We start from the raw sequence: 25,223 nt of genomic DNA on the forward strand, positions 1-25,223 counted from the left end.
TGCATATTAGTTAGGGGACTTATCCTCCACAATTATCTATAATCCACCCCAACTCATTTCCTTCATAATGTCCTACTGTAACACTGTCAAGTTTTGTGCTGATTGATCATGAGTGTGGAAACGTACACAGAAACCCCTATAGAGAGGTGTGGTAACAAAGAGAATGTGGCTGAGAGAGATGAAGAGGGTGTGCTGAAATGGTTGGGACACATGGAGAAAATTAATGAGAAGAGGCTGACACAGAGGATGTGTGTCAGAAGTGGAGGAACAAGGAGACAGGGACACCATATGGGAGATGGAAGGATGGTGTGAAAAGTAATTTGAGTGACTCGGGCCTGAATATGCAGCAGGGTGAAATCTTAAACGTTATAGGGAAAATTGGAGCTATGTAGGATACAGGGAGCGACGTGTTGGCATTGGAATGAACCTGCCATATGAAGCCGGGGGAAACCATGAAAAGGAGTGCGGCGTTTGGTGCATTACAAATGACAGCTAGAGAATGGATGTGAGCGAATGTGGTCTTCCATCGTCAACAAACTTCAGCAAGAACCAACATACTTCAGAGAGACTGAGAGGATGCTTCGGAGAGGAGTTACTAGTGTGAGAAAACACAAAATCATAGAGGAACAGCGGTGAAGGGAGAAAATAGGCACGTGGTAGCAGGCAGAGACAAGGTGAAGAGAAGATGGCATGAATACTTTGAAGGTTTACTTAATGCATTTGACGGCAGAGTGGAAGATGCTGGGTGTTTTTGTTGGGGAGGTTTGTGAAGTTAGAGAGCTGTGGTAAGGCTGTGGTGGAAAGAGAAGAGGTCGTGAAAGCATTAAGATCTAATATGACAAAGCGGTTGGAGTGGGTGTTTTGGCAATTGACTTTCTTTAGACAGGATCTGATTGTATTGTTTATTGGATAATTAGGATTTTCAGTGTTTGAATGGATAGGTTTAGGTAAGCTTATTTAGAACGGAGATAGTGTATATATGTTCCTGAGATCGTATGATGGGACGCCGAGTGATCTCAGTTGGCAGAGAAAGTACAGACGATATGAGGAAGGTCTGATGATATTGCTGACATGACTCTTCCAGTTTAAACCGTCGTCTATTCTAATACCAAAAACTTTGAAGTCTATGACTACCCCAGATGTCGCTGGGGCCTAGTTTGATGTCAGGTTGAAGTATGTGTGTGTGTGTGTGTGTGCGTGTACGCTCATGTGTTTGTGTGTTACCGGACGCCGCCTGCTCGAGGTTACATCACGAGGAGTGAATTCTTGTCAAAGAACTCATTCTAAAGGACTCCGCGCTTTCCTGCTACTGGAAAGAGCGCGGCGTTGGAATGTAGGAGCCTCGGAACAGACGTCCAGGGTAACTCCATGAATCGTTCTTAGAGAAAGATGTGGTGTAATCTAATGTATAATTCAAAGTGTCTTTTTGTTTGTTGGTGTCTCTGTCTCCTACTTTTGTACAGCCAAATTGTGGCATTTGCAGACTCCAAATTTTGGGTGTGGATGTTTCAGGCACTGGAGAAAGCCTTGGGTGACAGCACTTTGGCCCTGAAAGCCATTATAATAACTCAAAAGACCAAGAAATGCTACCTCAGCCATGTAGATTACATTTAGCTCTTTGCACGTACTCTCAAAACAGGCGAATAGGCGACCTGGCGGCCTCATATCAACAGTGAAGTCGGTTCATTGGATCACAAAAGTATCGGTGCACAATGTGCATGAAACATTTAGAACCAAAGTGCGAAAGTCACTGAAATATTATTGTCCTGTAACCCACATGTTGGTCGGCCTAATGTCGGGAGGTGCCATATAACACCTACTACTGATACTAACATGTTAATATAAACACAGATTGTTCGTACTCAGTGAGACATCGGTCATTTATCATGGCAGACAGATACATGGTGGGGTAACGTGGTTCACATGGGTGGAGACGTATGCAGGCTTATCTTTCTGCGCCGATTTATGTGATCAACGGAGAGTGTCATGTGCTGCTTATTATTACCGTCACACACTACGTCATCATCGACTACCATCATGTGACGCTACACGAAACACCTCACGTGTCAGGTTCATACACATCCCCTATGAAATGCAATGTGCGATAACTATGCATGGTTGATACAATGGTCACTGACTGGCCATCATTACAGTATGATCAGTTAGGCAAAATCATTAACTCTATTTCTCTACGGTAATAGAATACTATATTTACAATATCCTGTGTCATAGGTTCAGGGAAACAAAAGGAAAACATGCTTCACATCTTTATTAATATATCAAAAACTAGTGTAGCCTCAACCTGTGCTAAGACAGCATTCAGCTGTCTACCATCAGATATAGATGATGCTACCGACTCATTTGTGAAGTGTTGACCAGGAGGACCTTGGTCGGAGCTGATCCCAGACCTCTAAAGCACTGGCGATGACAGCAGCAGCAGCAGTAGGGGTTAGGGATCGTTGCAGGTGTGGCATATGTGGCAACATGACGGACTCTATACTAGGGTTGAGGTCTGGAGATCTGGGTGGATGTGGCACCAGTGTGATGTGAGGATGCTGGCCAAACCTCTCCCTAACAGCTCGGTATGTGTTGGATTGGCCTGTTCTCGTGAAGGAGGTAGAAAAGCTCAGTAGAACCTCCTCCAGGATCTCAACATATCCTACTCCGGTCAACCGTCCCCGAGTCAACATCAGCCAACACGCCGACAGCACTGGCGTTCCTCCAGCAGTGACTCGCCCACTCCTTCTAGCGGCCACCACATGCAGCGCCTCGTATCTAGAACATAAAGCCCATCGTAGAGTAGCCACAGATCTATATAGTCGTGCCCTGGCAAACTACCGGTCAAAATTGCGTCCACTAGGTTGCCATTGCACGATAATTAAAACTTCAGACTCTTGCTCAGCGACTTTATAACCATGGAAGCGGAAGTGAATCACAGGGTGGAGGAGGGGGCGAAAGTTCTGGGAGCGTTGAAAAATGTGTGGAAGTCGAGAACGTTATCTTGGAAAGCAAAAATGGGTATGTTTGAAGGAATAGTGGTTCCAACAATGTTATATGGTTGCGAGGCGTGGGCTATAGATAGAGTTGTGCGGAGGAGGGTGGATGTGCTGGATATGAGATGCTTGAGGAGAACATGTGGTGTGAGGTGGTTTGATCAAGCAAGTAGTGAAAGGGTAAGAGAGATGTGTGGTAATAAAAGAGTGTGGCTGAGAGAGCAGAAGAGGGTGTTTTGAAATGATTTGGTCACATGGAGAGAATGAGTAAGGAAAGATTGACAAAGAGGATATGTGTGTCAGAGGTGGAGGGAACGAGAAGTGGGAGACCAAATTAGAGGTGGAAAGATTGAGTGAAAAAGATTTTTAATGATCGGGTCCTGAACATAGAGGAGGGTGAGGGGCGTGCAAGGAATAGAGTGAATTGGAACGATGTGGTATACCGGGGTCGACGTGCTGTCAATGAATTGAACCAGGACATGTGAAGAGTCTGGGGTAAACCATGGAAAGTTCTGTGGGGACTGGATGCGGAAAGGGAGCTGTGGTTTCGATGCATTATACATGACAGCTAGAGACTGAGTGTGAACGAATGTAGCCTTTGTTTGCTTTTCATAGCGCTACCTCGCGCACATGCGGGGGGAGGGGGTTGTCATTTCAAGTGTGGCGGGGTGGCGACGGGAATTAATAAGGGCCGACAGTATGAAGTATGTACATGTGTATATATGTATATGTCTGTGTGTGCATATATATGTATACGTTGAGATGTATAGATATGTACATGTGCGTGTGCGGACATGTATGTATATACAAGTGTATGCAGATGGGTTGTGCCATTCTTTCGTCTGTTTCCTTGCGCTACCTTGCTAACGCGGGAGACAGCGACAAAGTATAATAATGACAATATAAAATGATATGATATGATATAATATATATATATATATATATATATATATATATATATATATATATATATATATATATATATATATATATATATATATCTTTTGTCTGTTTCCTTGCGCTACCTCGCTAACGCGGGAGACAGCGACAAAGTAAAGTAAATAAAAATATATACATACATTCATTTATTATACTTTGTCGCTGTCTCCAGCGTTAGCAGGGTAGTGCAAGGAAACAGACGAAAGAATGGCCCAACCCACCCACATACACATCCACACACGCACATATACAAACCTATACATTTCAACGTATACATATGTATACATACACAGACATATACATATATACACATGTACATAATCCATACTTGCTGCCTTTATTCATTCCCGTCGCCACCCCGCCACACATGAAATGACAACCTCCTCCCCCAGCATGTGCACGAGGTAGCGCTAGGAAAATAAAACAAAGGCCACATTCGTTCACACTCATTTTCTAGCAGTCATGTATAATGCACCGAAACCACAGCTCCCTTTTCACATCCAGTCTCCAGTAAACTTTCCATGGTTTACCCGGGACGCTTCACATGCCATGGTTCAGTCCAGTGACAGCAGGTCGACCCCGGTATAGCACATCGTTCCAATTTACTCTATTACTTGCACGCCTTTCACCCTCCTGCATGTTCAGGCCCCGATCACTCAAATTTTTTTTCACTCCATGCTTCCACCTCCAATTTGGGTTCGTCTTCTTCTCGCTCCCTCCACCTTTGACACACATATATATTAGGAAGATGTAGGAATGTATTGTAGATAAATACCAATAGAACAAAGGGAAATATGAATATGAATCGGTAATCCTCTTGTTAGCGGAGTTACCCCTTACCATGGAAACAGCAGCATTGCTTACCTCTTCTTTATTTGTGTTCAGCCACCATGTACTAGCCATGACCTCTATACCAAGAGCCGTTGTTGATAAAGTAAGACCCAACACAATTATGAAGAATGCAGCCTGAAAGCACAATTTTATACGTTATTTGAATTGGCAAATGGCAACAATCATCTACATTTTATAAAGGAATGAATCCAAGCTTAATTTACATTGCCGATAAGCATTATGATTCTTCTACATCAGCTTAATTTACATTGTCGATAAGCATTATGATTCTTCTATATCTGGACAATTTTTAAGATATCTTAGTTCGTTTCTATAAGAATGCTTCAATCACTTCATCTTCAGTTAGTTACGTACAAATGATAAGAAAAGTACCTTTACGACATATGGAATTGATATGCTTGCCTAATATGTGATCATTAAATCCAGATTAGAGATTTTTATTGTGTTTCTGAAACAGTTTTTGCTCTCGAAACTGTGACTCTATATATATATGCAAAATCGTTTAATCACACAGTAGTAATCAATGTACGTAAGCATGTCGCTACATAAGAATAAGCATATACTTACATATTCGTCTGTATTCCACCTCACCAATATCCCACCTCTATTTTTGCTTTGTCTATAAAACATTTTCATACATCACTTAGGGAAGACACTGCAGGTCACTTATAAACAAACTTTTCACAACATATCATACATTTATCCAGTTTTGCCCCACTTGCTCCCACCTTTTTTCATATTTACCTCTTGAAGCATCCCCCCCCCCTCTCTCTCTTTCTCTCTCTCTCTCTCGTCCATTACTTCGACTGCTGCCAGAGATGTCAAGTATTATATACTAATATCTTCTGTAAAAGCTTGGCAAACAGTTTCGATGATTTCATGAAATAAAGAGCTTTCTTTGCAACTTAGATATGAATTATGGAGGTTCTTTTCATTTTCTATTGACAAGATGAAATTCAGTCTAAGTAATGTGGTCCTTTTGAGACTGAATTGATGACACATGGCTCTGATACTGTATTTTTCAAAGAGCAGAATTGCTTGCAGGATATCGGAGAGTCTTAAGTACTGTCTCTGGTCATGCAGTATTTGAGAACCATGAGTGTTTAGGATATCTAGGCTTAGAGGAGGGAACCTCCCTCCTCTGAGCCTAGAAATCCTAAATCCAACATACCTTCGGACTTGAAGTGTTGGACCCTAACGAGACTTTCGAATTCACTCGTCATGATTCCAGTTGAGCATGAGTACATTATCATACTTATAATGGAATTCTTATCAGAACCTACAACTCTGGTACTAAATAGGCCTCTCAGTATATCCCTCATATCTACTTAAGCACAAATAGTTAGATATCTTCTACACCGCAGGTGAACTATTGCTGGAGAATTTAGGTACCAGTCCATGTAATAGTGGCTACTACTTATGGGTTTGGCAAGTGAGTGGCAACAAGAGAGTTTCTCAGATCACCATGAGGGTGTTATCAACAAACCCACTCTTCCAACATGGAGATGCCTTATCTTTTCCCTTCGCCTTATGTAATAACCCTCTTTATCACTACACTCTCATACTACTTGCCAGGTACACTTATCTTTTCCCTCCGCCTTATGTAATAACCCTCTTAATCACTACACTTCCATCCAACTTACCAGGTACACTTAAAGAGTTTCAACACTCACTTTCGTTCCCCTTGACTTATACAACGACATTCCTCAGGCACCTCACCATGATCGATAGATACATCAAAAATCCTAGTTAACCAATCCACAACACAGTCATCCTCTTTCTTAAAAAGTTCAACTGCAATTCCATCCACTCCAGCCGCCTTGTCCCATTATCACCTCTCCTCTTTTCACCAAACCACTCTCCATGACTTACTTTGCATACTATCACACTCCAAACACTCAACATCTTCCTCCTATCATCAAACATATTAAACAGGCCTCCAAAACAATTGCTCCGTCTCAACCTCGCTTCATCACTGATTATCACGACTTCCCCGTTTGCCCCATTCGTAGATGTTCTTTTGTTTTCGTACACTCTTAACCTAATTCCAAAACGCAATTTTTCCGGAAATTTATCTACTCGTTCACACCAACTTTCATTTGCCTTCTTTTTCAACCCCTCCACCTTCCTCTTAACCTCTTGCAGCTTTCTTTTATACATCTCCCAATCATTTGCACACATTCTCTCTAAGCACCGCTCATATACCTCTCTTTCCTCGTACGCTAGCAATTTTCATGTTCATCCCATCACTCACCACCCTTTCTAACCTGCCCACCTCTCACCTTCTCATGCTAAATGCATCATTCCTGGTTTTTCTTTAGACAAGTATCTTTTCCTAGCTCTTTTTCGAGAACCTCTGCAAAGCTTGACTCTAACCTCCATCCCACACATCCCAGGATCTTTCTTCTCATGCCAATGTGCATAAGCTCCAATAATTACCCATCTCTTTCCATCTACTTTCAGTTTTACCCATATCAATCTAGAGTCTACTTTTTTACGCTCTATCACATACTCCCACAACTCCTGTTTCATGAGTAGTGCTACTCCTTCCTTTTCTCTTGCCTTCTCACCAACCCCTGACTTTGCTCCCAAAACATTCCCAACCACTCTTCCCCTTTACCCTTGAGCTTCGTTTCTTTCAGAGCCAAGGTTAATTTCCTCAAATATACTACCTATCTCTTTTTTTTCTCTCATCTTGGTTACATCCACACACATTTAGATACCCCAATCTGAGCCTTCGAGGAGGATGAGCACTCCCCGCGTGACTTCTTCAGTTTCCCCTTTTAGAAAGTTAAATTACAAGGAGTGGAGGGTTTCTAGTCCCCCACTCACGTCCCCTTTAGTTGCCTTCTACGACACTCGAGGAATGCGTGGGAAGTATTCTGCAGAAGCTGGTGACTGAGTTTGGTAAAGTGTGTGAAAGAGGAAAGTCTTTCTTTTGCACGTCTATCACTTAGTGCGTATTCCAATTATATCCGCTGACAATCTTTCTCACTCACATACGCATGCTGGTACATCTCCCATTTTCTTTTCTAAACCATGAATTCCCAATCGCCAGTCTTTTTCCAAGACTTGGTGCGTGACCTCGAGTTGACCTGTCCTACCCTGTTCCCTGCTTCTACCTCGGAAGTGACCTCACACTGCCCTAGTCTGCCTATTTCCCTGATTGTTTCCTCCCCAACTTGAGCTTTGTGACGTATCCCATCATATTCAATCACTGCTTTATTACCTGACTAGGACCCTGTAAAGTGGCCTTTTCTACCTGGCATTAGCCATTAGCTGTCCTACTCTGCCATGATCCCTACCTTCCTCGTTCCAATTCTGCACATCATTTGTGGCTTCTAGTTGGTCTATCCTGACATAATCACTGTTTTCTTGAATCCGTCTGTAGGTTTCTCGCATATTTTGGATACCTAACTTGTCTATTCCTATCAAGAACTGAACCTCATGATTTTGCCGAACACTCTGCTCTGGAGAGCTTTCCCGGTTTCATTCAAACGGAGGTTATCACAGGAAAAAAGACTTTTATCAACAGTGAAAACAACCCTATTGATCGATACAAGAAAGCTTTCCTCCTCCCTACAGAATGCCTCAGCATTATCGTTTATCCTCATCATTTAACTGAGGGTAAAGATTTTTACGTCTTATCAAGGCAGTAAACCTGAAGTGATGAACTTCGTACAGGCCTCATTAAATGTTTAGACGATATCTTTATGTCTGGCTACAAATTTTCTGTGATCTGCTAATGTCTGCGCTGTTAGTTCCTACCTGGGTAGCGAACGTCGTGTCTACGGAGTGTATGCGACAATGTCATTAAATTTCCTTGGAATAGCTTCTTTTTTTTTCGCTCTGAGAAAACACATCTTTTCTCTGCTGTTACCCTTAGCACACAGAACTCTTGGTGTTAATCTCTAACTATGGATTCCCAAACCAGAGGGGTACTGTGATTCTCCTGTAATTCATCCTCCAATATACTAAATCTAGCTAAGGTCGCAACCTCCCTGACCTGAACTACTACAAACCAACGAATCTTAATTGATTACAAGGTAACACAATCCTCTAACGTAGCCTCAATGATCACCGTCATGTACCTAAGTTATTTACCCGTCATTTCTCCGAAGTGCGTCTCCGCTGGCGCACTGCGCAGTCGTCGGTAACCAGCCGATATCCAGGCGGGTAATACACTGGTAATATACTCTCCTGGTCAGTGGCTGGCTGCCTACCACCCATTAATTGAAAGGATATAAGCTGGCAAGTAACGTTCACTGTAAGAAAATGTAGGGTTACGAAGAATGTGATTCGTGTGTACGATGTGTTCTAAGTTTAACCTCGACCAGAGAGAGAGAGAGAGAGAGAGAGAGAGAGAGAGAGAGAGAGAGAGAGAGAGAGGAGAATACCTGAAGGTGCTGAAGGCTGATGGCTGCAGGCCCAGAGTTGGCTGACGGAGATATGTTTGAGGAGACTTTGTTTACTTCATCACTTGCCCACTTGGTCACCAGGCCCGCCTCTGTCAGCCGGATCAAGCTGTAGAAAATCATCGTCATTGATAAGTATACATGTCCAAGAGCTAACGATTGTCCTTCAAGCGTAAAATAATCCACAATAGATCATCATCATATACCATAGAATGACCCTATTCTTCAGGGACTCTATGCCTTTTTCTTGTTCTTAATATGAACATTTCTCCCCAGTATCATGATCATCAGACAAAATTATTCTAATTAGTCATCATTTTTTTCTGCTTATATTCCGTAAACCTCGTCTTATTAAGTGTTACGAACTCGTTACTTATTCGAGCAAGGTCGCCAGTAACATATATATGTTACAAATACTATACTGATCCTTGTCTTGCAAGGACATTAGATTTATTGTTTTACAACGAGATAACACTGTCTGAAAGTTATGGGATTGAATTAATGACCAGCATTACATTAAATCTACTTATAATGAAAGAATTCAAGTGTACAAAGATAAGTACATAAATCAGGCATGAATCATTTACGTTAACACTGAACATGAGTTTAACATTGAACATGAGTTTAACATTGAACATGAGTTAACATTGAACATGAGTTAACATTGAACATGAGTTAACATTGAACATGAGTTAACACTGAACATGAGTTAACACTGAACATGAGTTAACATTCCAGATAAGATTTCAAACCAGAGATCTCTTTCCTTTATGACACTTTGTTCGATAGCATTACACTTAGTTAGACCTGGCGTGACACAGTAAACATCATCGTTACACTTAGCTAAACCTGACGTAACACAGTAAACATCATCGTTACACTTAGGCTAAACCTGACGTGACAGAGTAGTAACGGGCTTACAGCACAGCACTCGGGTAACGGGCTTACAGGCTTACAGCAGGGGGGAGGACACCACTTACCACGCTGGGCTAGAGAGAGAGGAATCAAATCTCAGCGAGTGTCATGGGTATTTATTACAAGTAAAGACAATTGTTCGCCCTGCTAACTAATAACGCTACCCTTGATTGGCTATGGGACTAACAGCAATTCTGATTGGTTGGAGGGTCCCAGAGTCTCGGCGTAGTCACACTCCTTGGTCCTTCTTGTTTACGTCAGCAGCGATGACATACAGGATGACATACCCAGCAGCTGGCCCCACGCCTTGACCTGACGCCTCCGATGAGGAATAGCAACAACACCCTACACAAAGGTACACTATACATATATACGAACATATGGACACACACACACACACACACACACGTGTTCGTAACCTACGCCATATACGTACTACTGCAATGTACTAAGATTTATCTCCTCATGGCTATGCGTGGAAAAAAGATGGAGGAAATGAAATTTTAAATATATATATATATATATTTACAGTTATATATATATATAATTTACAGTTATAGAATTAAGAGCAGGGAGAGATTCTTACATTTTACATAAGGAATTTTTGATTTTAGTGATTTTCATGGTATATATACACAGTATAACTATCCCTGGGGATAGGGGAGAAAGAATACTTCCCACGTATTCCCTGCGTGTCGTAGAAGGCAACTAAAAGGGGAGGGAGCAGGTGGCTGGAAATCCTCCCCTCTCGTTTTTTTTTTTTTTTAATTTTCCAAAAGAAGGAACAGAGAAGGGGGCCAGGTGAGGATATTCCCTCTAAGGCCCAGTCCTCTGTTCTTAACGCTACCTCGCTAATGCGGGAAATGGCGAATAGTATGAAAAGAAAAAAAGATATATATATATATATATATATATATATATATATATATATATATATATATATATGTGTGTGTGTGTGTGTGTGTGTGTGTGTATTTTAACTTTCTAAAATGGGAAACAGAAGAAGAAATCACGCGGGGAGTGCTCATCCTCCTCGTAGACTCAGATTGGGTTGTCTAAATGTGTGTGGATGTAACCAAGATGAAAAAAAAGGAGAGATAGGTAGTATGTTTGAGGAAAGGAACCTGGATGTTTTCGCTCTGAAAGGGAATGTCGTGGGAGTAAAGTCAGGGGTTAGTGAGAGGACAAGAACAAAAGAAGGAGAAGCACTACTCCTGAATCAGGAGTGGCGGGAGTATGTGATAGAGTGTAAGAAAGTACACTCTCGATTAATATGGGTAAAACTGAAAGTTGATGGAAAGAGATGGGTGATTATAGGTGCATTTGCACCTGGGCATGAGAGGAAAGATCATGAGAGGCAAGTGTTTTGGGAGCAGCTGAATGAGTGTGTTAGTAGTTTTGATGCACAAGACCGGGTTATAGTGATGGGTGACTTGAATGCAAAGGTGAGTGGCAGTTGAGTGTGGCAGTTGAGGGAATAATTGGTATACATGGGGTGTTCAGTGTTGTAAATGGAAATGGTAAAGAGCTTGTAGATTTATGTGCTGAAAAAGGACTGGTGATTGGGAATACCTGGTTTAAAAAGAGAGATATACGTAAGTATACGTATGTAAGAAGGAGAGATGGCCAGAGAGCGTTACTGGATTACGTATTAATTGATAGGCGCGCAAAAGAGAGACTTTTGGATGTTAATGTGCTGAGAGGTGCAACTGGAGGGATGTCTGATCATTATCTTGTGGAGGCGAAGGTGAAGATTTGTAGAGGTTTTCAGAAAAAAAGAGAGAATGTTGGGGTGAAAAGAGTTGTGAGAGTAAGTGAGCTTGGAAAGGAGTTTTGTGTGAGGAAATACCAGGAGAGACTGAGTACAGAATGCAAAAAGGTAACAACTAAGGAGGTAAGGGGAGTGGGGGAGGAATGGGATGTATTTAGGGAAGCAGTGATGGCTTGCGCAAAAGATGCCTGTGGCATGAGAAGCGTGGGAGGTGGGCAGATTAGAAAGGGTAGTGAGAAGTGGGATGAAGAAGTAAGATTATTAGTGAAAGAGAAGAGAGAGGCATTTGGACAATTTTTGCAGGGAAATAATGCAAATGAGTGGGAGATGTATAAAAGAAAGAGGCAGGAGGTCAAGAGAAAGGTGCAAGAGGTGAAAAAGAGGGCAAATGAGAGTTGGAGTGAGAGAGTATCATTAAATTTCCGGGAGAATAAAAAGATGTTTTGGAAGGAGGTGAATAAAGTGCGTAAGACAAGGGAGCAAATGGGAACATCAGTGAAGGGGGCTAATGGGGAGGTGATAACAAGAAGCGGTGATGTGAGAAGGAGATGGAATGAGTATTTTGAAGGTTTGTTGACTGTGTTTGATGATAGAGTGGCAGATATAGGGTGTTTTGGTCGAGGTGGTGTGCAGAGTGAGAGGGTTAGGAAAAATGATTTGGTAAACAGAGAAGAGGTAGTAAAAGCTTTGCGGAAAATTAAGGCCGGCAAGACAGCGGGTTTGGATGGTACTGCAGTAGAATTTATTAAAAAAGGGGGTGACTGTATTGTTGACTGGTTGGTAAGGTTATTTAAAGTATGTATGTCTCATGGTGAGGTGCCTGAGGATTGGCGGAATGCTTGCATAGTGCCATTGTACAAAGGCAAAGGGGATGAAGGTGAGTGCTCAAATTACAGAGGTATAAGTCTGTTGAATATTCTTGGGAAATTATATGGGAGGGTATTGATTGAGAGGGTGAAGGCATGTACAGAGCATCAGATGGGGGAAGAGCAGTATGGTTTCAGAAGTGGTAGAGGATGTGTGGATCAGGTGTTTGCTTTGAAGAATGTATGTGAGAAATATTTAGAAAAGCCAATGGATTTGTATGTAGCATTTATGGATCTGGAGAAGGCATATGACAGAGTTGATAGAGATGCTCTGTGGAAGGAATTAAGAATATATGGTGTGGGAGGCAAGTTGTTAGAAGCAGTGAAAAGTCTTTATCGAGGATGTAAGGCATGTGTGCGTGTAGGAAGAGAGGAAAGTGATTGGTTCCCAGTGAATGTAGGTTTGCGACAGGGGTGTGTGTGATGTCTCCATGGTTGTTTAATTTGTTTATGAATGGGGTTGTTAGGGAGGTGAGTTTTGGAAAGAGGGGCAAGTATGCAGTCCGTTGTGGATGAGAGAACTTGGGCAGTGAGTCAGTTGTTGTTCGTTGATGATACAGCGCTGGTGGCTGATTTGTGTGAAAAACTGCAGAAGCTGGTGACTGAGTTTGGTAAAGTGTGTGAAACAAGAAAGCTGAGAGTAAATTTGAATAAGAGCAAGGTTATTTGGTACAGTAGGGTTGAGGGACAAATCAATTGGGAGGTAAGTTTGAATGGAGAAAAACTGGAGGAAGTGAAGTGTTTTAGATATCTGGGAGTGGATTTGGCAGCGGATGGAATCATGGAAGCGGAAGTGAATCATAGGGTTGGGGAGGGGGCGAAAGTTCTGGGAGCCTTGAAGAATGTGTGGAAGTCGAGAACATTATCTCGGAAAGCAAGAATGGGTATTTTTGAAGGAATAGTGGTTCCAACAATGTTATATGGTTGCGAGGCATGAGCTATGGATAGAGTTGTGCGGTGGCGGGTGGGTGTGCTGGAAATGAGATGTTTGAGGACAATATGTGGTGTGAGGTGGTTTAATCGAGTAAGTAATAATAGGGTAAGAGAGATGTGTGGTAATAAAAAGAGTGTGGTTGAGAGAGCAGAAGAGGGTGTTTTTGAATGGTTTGGTCACATGGAGAGAATGAGTGAGGAAAGATTGACCAAGAGGATATATGTGTCAGAGGTGGAGGGAACGAGGAGAAGTGGGAGACCAAATTGGAGGTGGAAAGATGGAGTGAAAAAGATTTTGAGTGATCGGGGCCTAAACATGCAGGAGGGTGAAAGGTGTGCAAGGAATAGAGTGAATTGGAACGATGTGGTATACCGGGGTCGACGTGCTGTCAATGGATTGAACCAGGGAATGTGAAGCGTCTGGGGTAAACCATGGAAAGTTGGATGGGGCCTGGATGTGGAAAGGGAGGTGTGGTTTCGGTGCATTATTACATGACAGCTAGAGACTGAATGTGAACGAATGTGACCTTTGTTGTCTTTTCCTAGCGCTACCTCGCGCACATGAGGGGGGAGGGGGTTGTTATTTCATGTGTGGCGAGGTGGCGATGGGAATGAATAGTCAGACAGTAAGAATTATGTACGTGTGTATATATGTATATGTCTGTGTGTGTGTATATATATCTATCTCCCTATCTATCTATCTATCTATCTATCTATATAAATATATATATATATATATATATATATATATATATATATATATATATATATATATATATATATATATATATATATATACGTTGAGATGTATAGGTATGTATATTTGCGTGTGTGGACATACATGTGTATGTGGGTGGGTTGGGCCATTTCTTTCGTCTGTTTCCTTGCGTTACCTCGGTAACGCGGGAGACAGCGACAAAGCAAAATAATAATAATAGAAAAAAATATATATACATCCTGGGTGTATCTGTAAAGTGCCATGTAGAAACTGTGATAAGTTTTATGTTGGGCATCATGTGATAACATGTGATTGAGAGATATTTCCCGTTATCCACATGGCACTCCTAACTCTCCGTATAACAGTCACTGTCACTCAGGTCAGTGTGTTGTTCATGATGGCAGAGGTCTGACGGTATCTCGTTGTGGTGTTGCAAGACCACTTCACTTGGTCGTTGGATCTGTGTAACCCGTGTATCTATGTACCTGTGTGATTCTAAAATCACCAATATTTTTCTTCTTGAAAACATACTTCAGTGCAATCCAGCCATAAGAAGGGAGAATGTTCTAACCCTTCCAGTCATCAATCGAGTTTTCTTATTTCTATTGTAACGAAAGTCTAAAACCACTTAAACATCCCTTTCTTCAGCGCTTAGAATCACATTCTTTTCTTTCTGGTCACCACCAATATGGCTTTCACAGTGCAGGGTCAACGGAGACCTATCCTCCAATGTGACTCACGTCTGTTCTCCCTTCAGAGGTTTTCATGAATTTTCGTGAATATATCCTGTTGGCCTTGAACAAATGCAAGGAATTGGACACGGTATAGCATAGGTCTTTGCTTTCGAGTCTTCCTTGCTCTGGTCTTCTGATTATTTCTATTCCTATTACAATAGCTTTCTCTGTAGCCAAACCACTCCGATGGTCGTAAATGTAGCCACTTTCACCCTCTTTTTCTATCAAGCGTGGTCCCTTTCAGGATTCTGTACTGTCCCCTACTCTCTTTCTTGTCACCTAAATTATCCGTCTTTCTTCATCATCTAACCCTTCTCACTCTTCATCATCTAACCCTTCTCACTTTTTCGTTGATTATTCCACTCAGTGTACTTTAGTACATTTTCCTCCCTTCTCTTTTCGTCCTTAAACGCGTCTTTCTCAATTACCTTAATGGGAAAACAGCATCTTCACATATATAGGAAACTTATTCACTTCAGTGTGGAGTATTGTTCATTCACTTGGGATTCTTCTTCTTCCAGCTCTTACTGAGTAGAATCAAAAGCTTCCATTTCAATGATTTTCCTGACATCACTTCTCCTAAGCAACCTCTCCTGTGTCTACCGTGATTCTCCTCCCTGAATTTTGCAGATATCATTATAATCCCTGATCTCGTAAGCTGTCTGTCTGTATCCCGGTCACAAAAGCCTAGATTCGTGACTCTGTTTCTTTTGCAGATCCAACAACACGAGGATTGACCATTATAATAACACCTTTTGTTCCTCGAACGGCGAAGCTGTGTCGTCTCTCATTATCACTCCTCCTACACCCTTTTTACTCGTAGATGTCGAGCCTATAAACACATGAGAAGCTCTGGTTAATATCCTCCTTCTTATCCTGTCTTACCTTCAACCGAGATGGCTGTGACTGAGGCCCGTATTGCTTATGTCGTGTCCTTCACTATTCATACGAAATTACTTAACTGAGTAAGAATTCAGACACCACTTACATTCTACTGAAGACGTCCTTGAAAGGTGAGCCAGTGTTGCAGGCCATGCTGAACCCCTGAGGAAGGAAGGTCTGGCTAGCGAAGTGGAACTTGTCCAGTCCCCGGCGGGCGGCGTTCAGTTTGAGGTTAAGTCGAGAACCGATGAACACATACTTCTTCTTCAGGATCTACCAAGAAATAGGTCAGTAACCATAACATTCCTGACACATGGATATTATTTATTTGCAATAATGTTTCTTTCTATAAGGTCATCTATTTTCGTTTTTTTTATAAAGACTCAGACGTGGATCAACTGCTTCTTATGAACATTTCTTTACTGAAATCACAGAATGAAAAATAGATTCATACATTGAAAATCAAATTGTATATTTTCACATTAACTTGGACATGTTATCTAATACTAAAATACGATGACATTATAATGAGCATTCAAGGGTTAATGAGTACTTAAGATTTGGTTGTCGGTTTGTATTGCAATTGAAGGGAAAAAAAATGCTATCTTGTTCATAGAAATATCGTCTGTCGCACTTGATATACGGAATGTTTGTACGTTGCTCCTGTTGTAGATGATATAGTCAGTTATATATATATATATATATATATATATATATATATATATATATATATATATATATATATATATATATATATATATATATATATATATATATATATATATATATGGTGTAAAGAATACTACAGATTTTGGCACTTTGTGTAAAACTTCTCTATAGAAGTGGTAAGGATTAATCCAGATTGAAAATCATAATATATCGGTTGACAAGACAGATTAGAAAAATGACGAAGTCCACCAATTCATCATTACTTTTTTTAGTGATATGATGGCTAGATAAACATGCAACTATCATAAAGATAAGAAAGAGCATTCATCATTCATCTGCCGTGCAGTTTTTGCCCCTGACACATGCACGTGCCAGTTGCATATCCCAACGTCAACATAAAGGCTTGTACATACAGTTATCCCAATGCCAGAGCATAAAGCGCATCACATGTACAAGCCTTTCTGTTGGTGTTGGGATGTGAAACTTTATGTATTGTTTACACCCCATCAGGTGAACTGTCTACGCAATATATTCTGTATACTGTAAAGCTTCAATACATCGTCTGTATTCCAGCTGAATTGCGATTTACCCTTCATATATATATATATATATATATATATATATATATATATATATATATATATATATATATATATATATATATATATATATATATATATATATACATATATATATATATATATATATATATATATATATATATATATATATATATATATATATATATATATATATATATATATATATATATATATATATATATATATACATATATATATATATATATATATATATATATATATATATATATATATATATATATATATATATATATTTATTATTATATATATATATATATTGGAAAAGATCACAATTTTGCGCGTGATCAAGAAATCCTATGAGTCCACGGGGAAAATGAAACACGAAAAGTTCCCAAGTGCACTTTCGTGTAATAATCACATCATCAGGGGGGGACAAGACATAAATATAACAGTCAGTTGATATACATCGAAGAGACGAAGCAAGGACGCCATTTGGTAAACATGCGATTGTCCAAAACAGACGACGAGCGTTCATAAAACTTATCATTTTACAAATTTTATCAACAATAAAGCTATCTAATTTGTATAGACCATCACCAATATTAAGATTATAATTCGTTGTGTATTTAATACTAGAAGATTCAATGATATTTCTCTTGGTAATAGAGTTAATAACTGAGATGGTATTACTTCAGTCAATACAATGATCATAATTTTCAACGTGATTAAACAAGGCATTTGATTCTTGTCCCGTTCTTATTCTATATCTATGTTTTTTTTTATGTCTAACAGAAAGATCCTTACCAGTCTGCCCAACATGAAATTTATCACAATTTCCACATGGCACTTTATAGATGCATCCAGGATAATTTTCTGGTGAATTCCTGATTAAGATATTATTTATAGTATTATTGTTGCTGAAGGCAACATTTACATTTAAGGGTTTAAGCAACATGGGAAGTAAAGTAAAATTATTATCAAAAGGGAGAACTAAAAGATTCTTGGTGTCAATGGGAAGTTTGGGCTCAACTCCAAAATAATTTCTTTGCTAACTTAAGGGATTTATTAATGAAAGATCTAAGGGACAAGTCAATTGGGGGTAAGTTTGAATGGAGAAAAACTGGAGGAAGTGAAGTGTTTTAGATATCTGGGAGTGGATTTGGCAGCGGATGGAACCATGGAAGCAGAAGTGAGTCACAGAGTGGGGGAGGGGGCGAAAGTTCTGAGAACTTTGAAGAATGTGTGGAAGTCGAGAACGTTATCTTGGAAAGCAAAAATGGGTATGTTTGAAGGAATAGTGGTTCCAGCAATGATATATGGTTGCGAGGCGTGGGCTATAGATAGAGGTGTGTGGAGGAGGGTAGATGTGCTAGAAATGAGATGTTTAAGAACAATATGTGGTGTGAGGTGGTTTGATCGAGTAAGTAATGAAAGGGTAAGAGAGATGTATGGTAAGAAAAAGAGTGTGGTTGAGAGAGCAGAAGCGGGTGTTTTGAAATGGTTTGGTCACATGGAGAGAATGAGTGAGGAAAGATTGACAAAGGATATATGTGTCAGAGGTGGAGGGAACGAGAAGTGGGAGACCAAATTGGAAGTGGAAAGATGGAGTGAAAAAGATTTTGAGTGATCGGGGCCTGATGCAGACGGGTGAAAAGCATGCAAGGAATAGAGTGAATTGGAACGATGTGGTATACCGGGGTCGACGTGCTGTCAGTGGATTGAACCAGGGTATGTGAAGCGTCTGGGGTAAACCATGGAAAGTTCTGTGGGGCTTGATGTGGAAAGGAGCTGTGGTTTCGGTGCATTATACATGACAGCTAGAGACTGAGTGTGAACGAATGTGGCCTTTGTTGTCTGTTCCTAGCGCTATCTTGCGCACATGCGGGGGGAAGGGGTTGTTATTTCATGTGTGGCGGGATGGCGACGAGAATGAATAAGGGCAGACAGTATGATTTATGTATATATATATATATATATATATATATATATATATATATATATATATATATATATATATATATATATATATGTATATGTGCGTGTGTGGACGTGTATGTATATACATGTGTATGTGGGTGGGTTGGGCCATTCTTTCGTCTGTTTCCTTGCGCTACTTCGCTAACGCGGGAGACAGCGACAAAGTATAATAGATAAATAAATAAATACATATACATACGGCGTGTTCCCATGAATCTGAAAGATTCATAAATGGAAGATCGTTTGACAACACAAAGTTATGAGTGCTTGTTTGAAACAATCGTTGAAAAGACACATTACTGTCTTACCATTTCAATGGCATTCTCTGTAGACACGAAACTCTGGTCTGGGTCCTCATGGTTGAAAAGCTGCCATATCTTCTGGTAGATTCCGCCTTTTGCACTCTGAAAATTTCACCTAAGGTTACTACTTTTGTTTATATTGTAAGGTTCAAAAGCCCAGCAAAACTATTAACTTTACTATCAGCAGCTGATGCTAATGTGGCAGTGAAATGTAATTATACAAACCTATCATGGGAACTTCAGTGAAGGGCGCAAATGGGGAGGTGATAACAAGTAGTGGTGATGTGAGAAGGAGATGGAGTGAGTATTTTGAAGGTTTGTTGAATGTGTTTGATGATAGAGTGGCAGATATAGGGTGTTTTGGTCGAGGTGGTGTGCAAAGTGAGAGGGTTAGGGAAAATGATTTGGTAAACAGAGAAGAGGTAGTGAAAGCTTTGCGGAAGATGAAAGCCGGCAAGGCAGCAGGTTTGGATGGTATTGCAGTGGAATTTATTAAAAAAGGGGGTGACTGTATTGTTGACTGGTTGGTAAGGTTATTTAATGTATGTATGACTCATGGTGAGGTGCCTGAGGATTGGAGGAATGCGTGCATAGTGCCATTGTACAAAGGCAAAGGGGATAAGAGTGAGTGCTCAAATTACAGAGGTATAAGTTTGTTGAGTATTCCTGGTAAATTATATGGGAGGGTATTGATTGAGAGGGTGAAGGCATGTACAGAGCATCAGATTGGGGAAGAGCAGTGTGGTTTCAGAAGTGGTAGAGGATGTGTGGATCAGGTGTTTGCTTTGAAGAATGTATGTGAGAAATACTTAGAAAAGCAAATGGATTTGTATGTAGCATTTATGGATCTGGAGAAGGCATATGATAGAGTTGATAGAGATGCTCTTTGGAAGGTATTAAGAATATATGGTGTGGGAGGAAAGTTGTTAGAAGCAGTGAAAAGTTTTTATCGAGGATGTAAGGCATGTGTACGTGAAGGAAGAGAGGAAAGTGATTGGTTCTCAGTGAATGTAGGTTTGCGGCAAGGGTGTGTGATGTCTCTATGGTTGTTTAATTTGTTTATGGATGGGGTTGTTAGGGAGGTAAATGCAAGAGTTTTGGAAAGAGGGGCAAGTATGAAGTCTGTTGGGGATGAGAGAGCTTGGGAAGTGAGTCAGTTGTTGTTCGCTGATGATACAGCGCTGGTGGCTGATTCATGTGAGAAACTGCAGAAGCTGGTGACTGAGTTTGGTAAAGTGTGTGGAAGAAGAAGGTTAAGAGTAAATGTGAATAAGAGCAAGGTTATTAGGTACAGTAGGGTTGAGGGTCAAGTCAATTGGGAGGTGAGTTTGAATGGAGAAAAACTGGAGGAAGTGAAGTGTTTTAGATATCTGGGAGTGGATCTGGCAGCGGATGGAACCATGGAAGCGGAAGTGGATCATAGGGTGGGGGAGGGGGCGAAAATTCTGGGGGCCTTGAAGAATGTGTGGAAGTCGAGAACATTATCTCGGAAAGCAAAAATGGGTATGTTTGAAGGAATAGTGGTTCCAACAATGTTGTATGGTTGCGAGGCGTGGGCTATGGATAGAGTTGTGCGCAGGAGGATGGATGTGCTGGAAATGAGATGTTTGAGGATAATGTGTGGTGTGAGGTGGTTTGATCGAGTGAGTAACGTAAGGGTAAGAGAGATGTGTGGAAATAAAAAGAGCGTGGTTGAGAGAGCAGAAGAGAGTGTTTTGAAGTGGTTTGGGCACATGGAGAGAATGAGTGAGGAAAGATTGACCAAGAGGATATATGTGTCGGAGGTGGAGGGAACGAGGAGAAGAGGGAGACCAAATTGGAGGTGGAAAGATGGAGTGAAAAAGATTTTGTGTGATCGGGGCCTGAACATGCAGGAGGGTGAAAGGAGGGCAAGGAATAGAGTGAATTGGAGCGATGTGGTATACCGGGGTTGACGTGCTGTCAGTGGATTGAATCAAGGCATGTGAAGCGTCTGGGGTAAACCATGGAAAGTTGTGTAGGTATGTATATTTGCGTGTGTGGACGTATGTATATACATGTGTATTGGGGGTGGGTTAGGCCATTTCTTTCGTCTGTTTCCTTGCGCTACCTCGCAAACGCGGGAGACAGCGACAAAGTATAATAAAAAATAATAAAATCATGAAAAACATTATGAACATATTTTGCTCGTGAGGGTTAACATCCGATAATCAGAACAGAAATTCCTGCTTCAGTCACAAACTAATACCTGACTGTCTTAGTAACATAGGCAATATTCAAGATCAGTGTAGAGCATTTGGGTATAAGTGGGTTTGAGGCTGTTATTATGACATCATTTATCTATAGCAACACCGTCGTAGATATTGCGGCATTTGGCAACATGCATTGACTGTTGCAGTACAGTATAGGGAGTTGAACGTCATCTGACTGGGAGTGTTTTGGGGTATTTAAAGACACTAGTGTGGTGGAACGGTTAGCGTTATTGACTGTAACGCATGCCAGGCCACCTAGAGTTGAGTTCCCTAAGTTATCTACCTTAGACGCAGCAGTCAACCAACTGTTTATCCTCTCCCAGTGCTGGTCGATGAACTGGGTACTTATCGGAGGGTATTATATTTCATACTTGCTCGCCATTTCCCGTGTTTGCGTGGTAACGCCAGCAACAGTAGAAGAAAGGACGCTGTCCTTTCTTGCTGTCATGTGCAATACACAGATATCATATCTCCCTGTCCACAACCAGTCCTCCACAGACCTTTCCATGGTTTCTCCCGGCCACTTCTTATACCCTGGTACAGTTCACTGAGGGCACTTCAAACCCTGTATAGTATATCATCCAAATTCACTTTATCGTGTGCACGCCTTCCACCCTCTTGTTTATTCGGGTCCTGATTCCTCAAAAGTTTTCTACCCAATCCTTTTATCTTCTATCAGGTCTTCCCCTTCTCCTTATCCCCTCCACTTCTGACACAAAGATCCTCTTTGTCAACCTATCCTCGCTTAATCTCTCCATTTGTCCAACCAGTTCAGCACACTCTCTTCAGCTCTCTCAGCCAAACTCTTCTTACATTTTCATCCCTTTGTCTCTCTATCCTTTTATTACTCTATCAAACCGCCTCACTCCACATGTTGTTCTCAAACATTTAATTCACAACACATTTACCCTCTGCATATTCTGAACTATAGCCTCGCACCATTGTTGGAACTATCATGTCCTCGAACATAACCATTTCTCACCCTCTTAGATAATGACCCGTCTTTCCACACATTCTTCAATGCCTCCAGAACCTTCTCCCCTCACCTATCTTATGACTTACTTCCACTGTGATGGTTCCACTTGCTTCTATATCCACTACCAGGTATCAAACGCATTTCACTTCCAAAGTTTCTCCATTCAGATACACCTCATTTTACCTGACCTTCTCCCTTGCTTAACCTAATAGTCTTGCTTTTAGTCACATTTACTCTAAACTTCTTTTCGTAGTCTTTCATACTCAGTCAACAACACCTGCAGTTCCTCACTCGAATCTGCTACGGTGATGTGTCATCAGCAAACAACAACTGACTCACTTCCCCTACAGACTGCAAACTCATTTCTCTCAACAAGGCCTCTGCATTTGCCTCCGCCACAGGCCCACTCATAAACAAATTAAACAATCATAGTGACATGACACACCCATGCCTCACATCAACCTTCACGTAAAACTATTCAGTCTCCTCGCTTCCTACTCTTACACATGTCTTACACACTTCATTAAAACTTGACACTGTTTTTCACGGCTACTTTTCCACGCCATATATTCTTAAGACCTTCCACAATCCATTTTTATCAGCCGTATCAAATCATTTCTCTAGATCCATAAATACCACATACAAATCCATCTGTTTCTCTAATCATTTCTCACACATTCTTTAAAGCAAACACCTGACCCACACACCCTCTACAACTCGTAAAACCCCACTGTTCCTCTTCAGTCTGATGCTCTATACGTTTCTTCACAATCTCCATCACCACTCTCCCATACAACTCAATATGTACACTCAACAAACTTATACATCTGTAGTCTGAACACTCACCTGTGTTCCCCTATCCTTTATCAAAAAGGTTCTATATATCCATTCTGCTAATCACCAGGCACCTTACCATGGTCCATACACACAGTGAAATTCCTAACTAACCAATCAACAACACAGTCATCTCCCTTAAAGCATTCAACTGCAATACCATCGACTCCAGCTACCTTGCCACATTACATCTTACGCAAGGCATTTTTCGCCTTTTCTCTCTTCACAAACCCTTCTCCATGACTATAATTTCTCATACCACCCAGACGAAAACACCCCACATCTGCCACCCTATCACCAAACACATTCAGTCGTCTTACAAAACACACATTCAGTCTCCTCCTCACTTCGCCACTATCTGTTACCATATCCCCATTTGTCCCTTTTCACCGATGTTCCCATCTTTTCTCTTGTTTTTCTCAGACTGAGGCGCTAAACAAGGCCATTCCATTAACGATATATATATATATATATATATATATATATATATATATATATATATATATATATATATATATATATATACATATATATATATATATTCATTTATTTATTATACTTTGTCGCTGCCTCGGGCGTTAGCGACGTAGCGCAAGGAAACAGACGAAAGAATGGCCCAACCCACCAACATACGCATGTATATACATATACGTCCACACACACACATATACATAACTATACATCTCAACGTATACAAATATATATACACACACAGACATATACATATACACACATGTACATAATTCATACTGTCTGCCCTTCCTCATTCTCGTCGCCACCTCGCCACACATGAAATGACAACTCCCTCCCTCCGCAAGTGCGAGAGGTAGCACTAGGAAAAGACAGCAAAGGCCACATTCGTTCACACGCAGTCTCTAGCTGTCATATATAATGCACCGAAACCACAACTACCTTTCCACATCCAGGTCCTACAGAACTTTCTATGGTTTACCCCAGACGCTTCACACGCCGTGGTTCAATTCATTGGCAGCAAGTCGACCCCGGTATACCACATCGTTCCAATTCATTTTATTCCTTGCACGCCTTTCACCCTCCTGCATGTTCAGGCCCAGATCACTCAAAATCTTTTTCACTCCTTCTTTCCACTTCCAATTTGGTCTCCCACTTCTCGTTCCCTCCACCTCTGACACATATATCCTCTTTGTCAATTTTTCCTCAATCATTCTCTCCATGTAACCAAACCATTTCAAAACACCCTTTTCTGCTCTCTCAACCACACTCGTTATTACCACACATCTCTCTTACCCTTACATTACTTACTCGATCAAACCACCTCACACCACATATTGTCCTCAAACATCTTATTTCCAGCACATCCACCTTCCTCCGCACAACTCTATCTATAGCCCACGGCTCGCAACCTTTTATCATCGTTGGAACCACTATTCCTTGAAACATACCCATGTTTGCTTTCCAAGATAATGTTCTCGACTTCCACACATTTTTCAACGCTCCCAGAACTTTTGCCCCCTCCCCCACCTTATGATTCACTTCCGCTTCCATGGTTCCATCCGCTGCCAAATCCACTCCCAGATATCTAAAACACTTCACTTTCTCCAGTTTTTCTCCATTCAAACTTACCTCCAAATTGACTTGACCCTCAACCCTACTGTACCTAATAACCTTGCTCTT

At 41.0% G+C, this 25,223-nt stretch overlaps 1 protein-coding gene across 1 annotated transcript; it reads right to left on the minus strand.

The window, feature by feature from the left end:
• Positions 1-2,257: 2,257 nt before the first annotated feature.
• On the minus strand, positions 2,258-22,735 carry LOC139758524 (glutamate receptor ionotropic, delta-2-like). The gene is made up of 6 exons (XM_071680044.1): positions 22,700-22,735; positions 19,536-19,631; positions 16,125-16,291; positions 9,182-9,308; positions 4,797-4,898; positions 2,258-2,775 (listed from the first exon to the last, which is right to left on the minus strand). Exons 1-6 carry the CDS (start codon positions 22,733-22,735, stop codon positions 2,746-2,748), a joined length of 558 nt encoding a protein of 185 aa, XP_071536145.1. The 3' UTR covers positions 2,258-2,745.
• Between the last annotated feature and the right edge of the window lie 2,488 nt (positions 22,736-25,223).

The sequence above is a fragment of the Panulirus ornatus genome, chromosome 30 (genome assembly GCF_036320965.1).
Source record: "Panulirus ornatus isolate Po-2019 chromosome 30, ASM3632096v1, whole genome shotgun sequence".
In the NCBI taxonomy this organism is placed as follows: domain Eukaryota; kingdom Metazoa; phylum Arthropoda; class Malacostraca; order Decapoda; family Palinuridae; genus Panulirus; species Panulirus ornatus.

Coding starts and splice junctions, on each gene's coding strand:
- LOC139758524 (XM_071680044.1), bottom strand. CDS start 22,735: ATGGTTATGTTCGAGGACATGATAGTTCCAACAATG. Junction 4,899..9,181: donor TCAGCCTTCAGCACCTTCAG/GTATTCTCCTCT, acceptor TTGTGCTTTCAG/GCTGCATTCTTCATAATTGT. Junction 2,776..4,796: donor TGAACACAAATAAAGAAGAG/GTAAGCAATGCT, acceptor TTTATGTTCTAG/ATACGAGGCGCTGCATGTGG.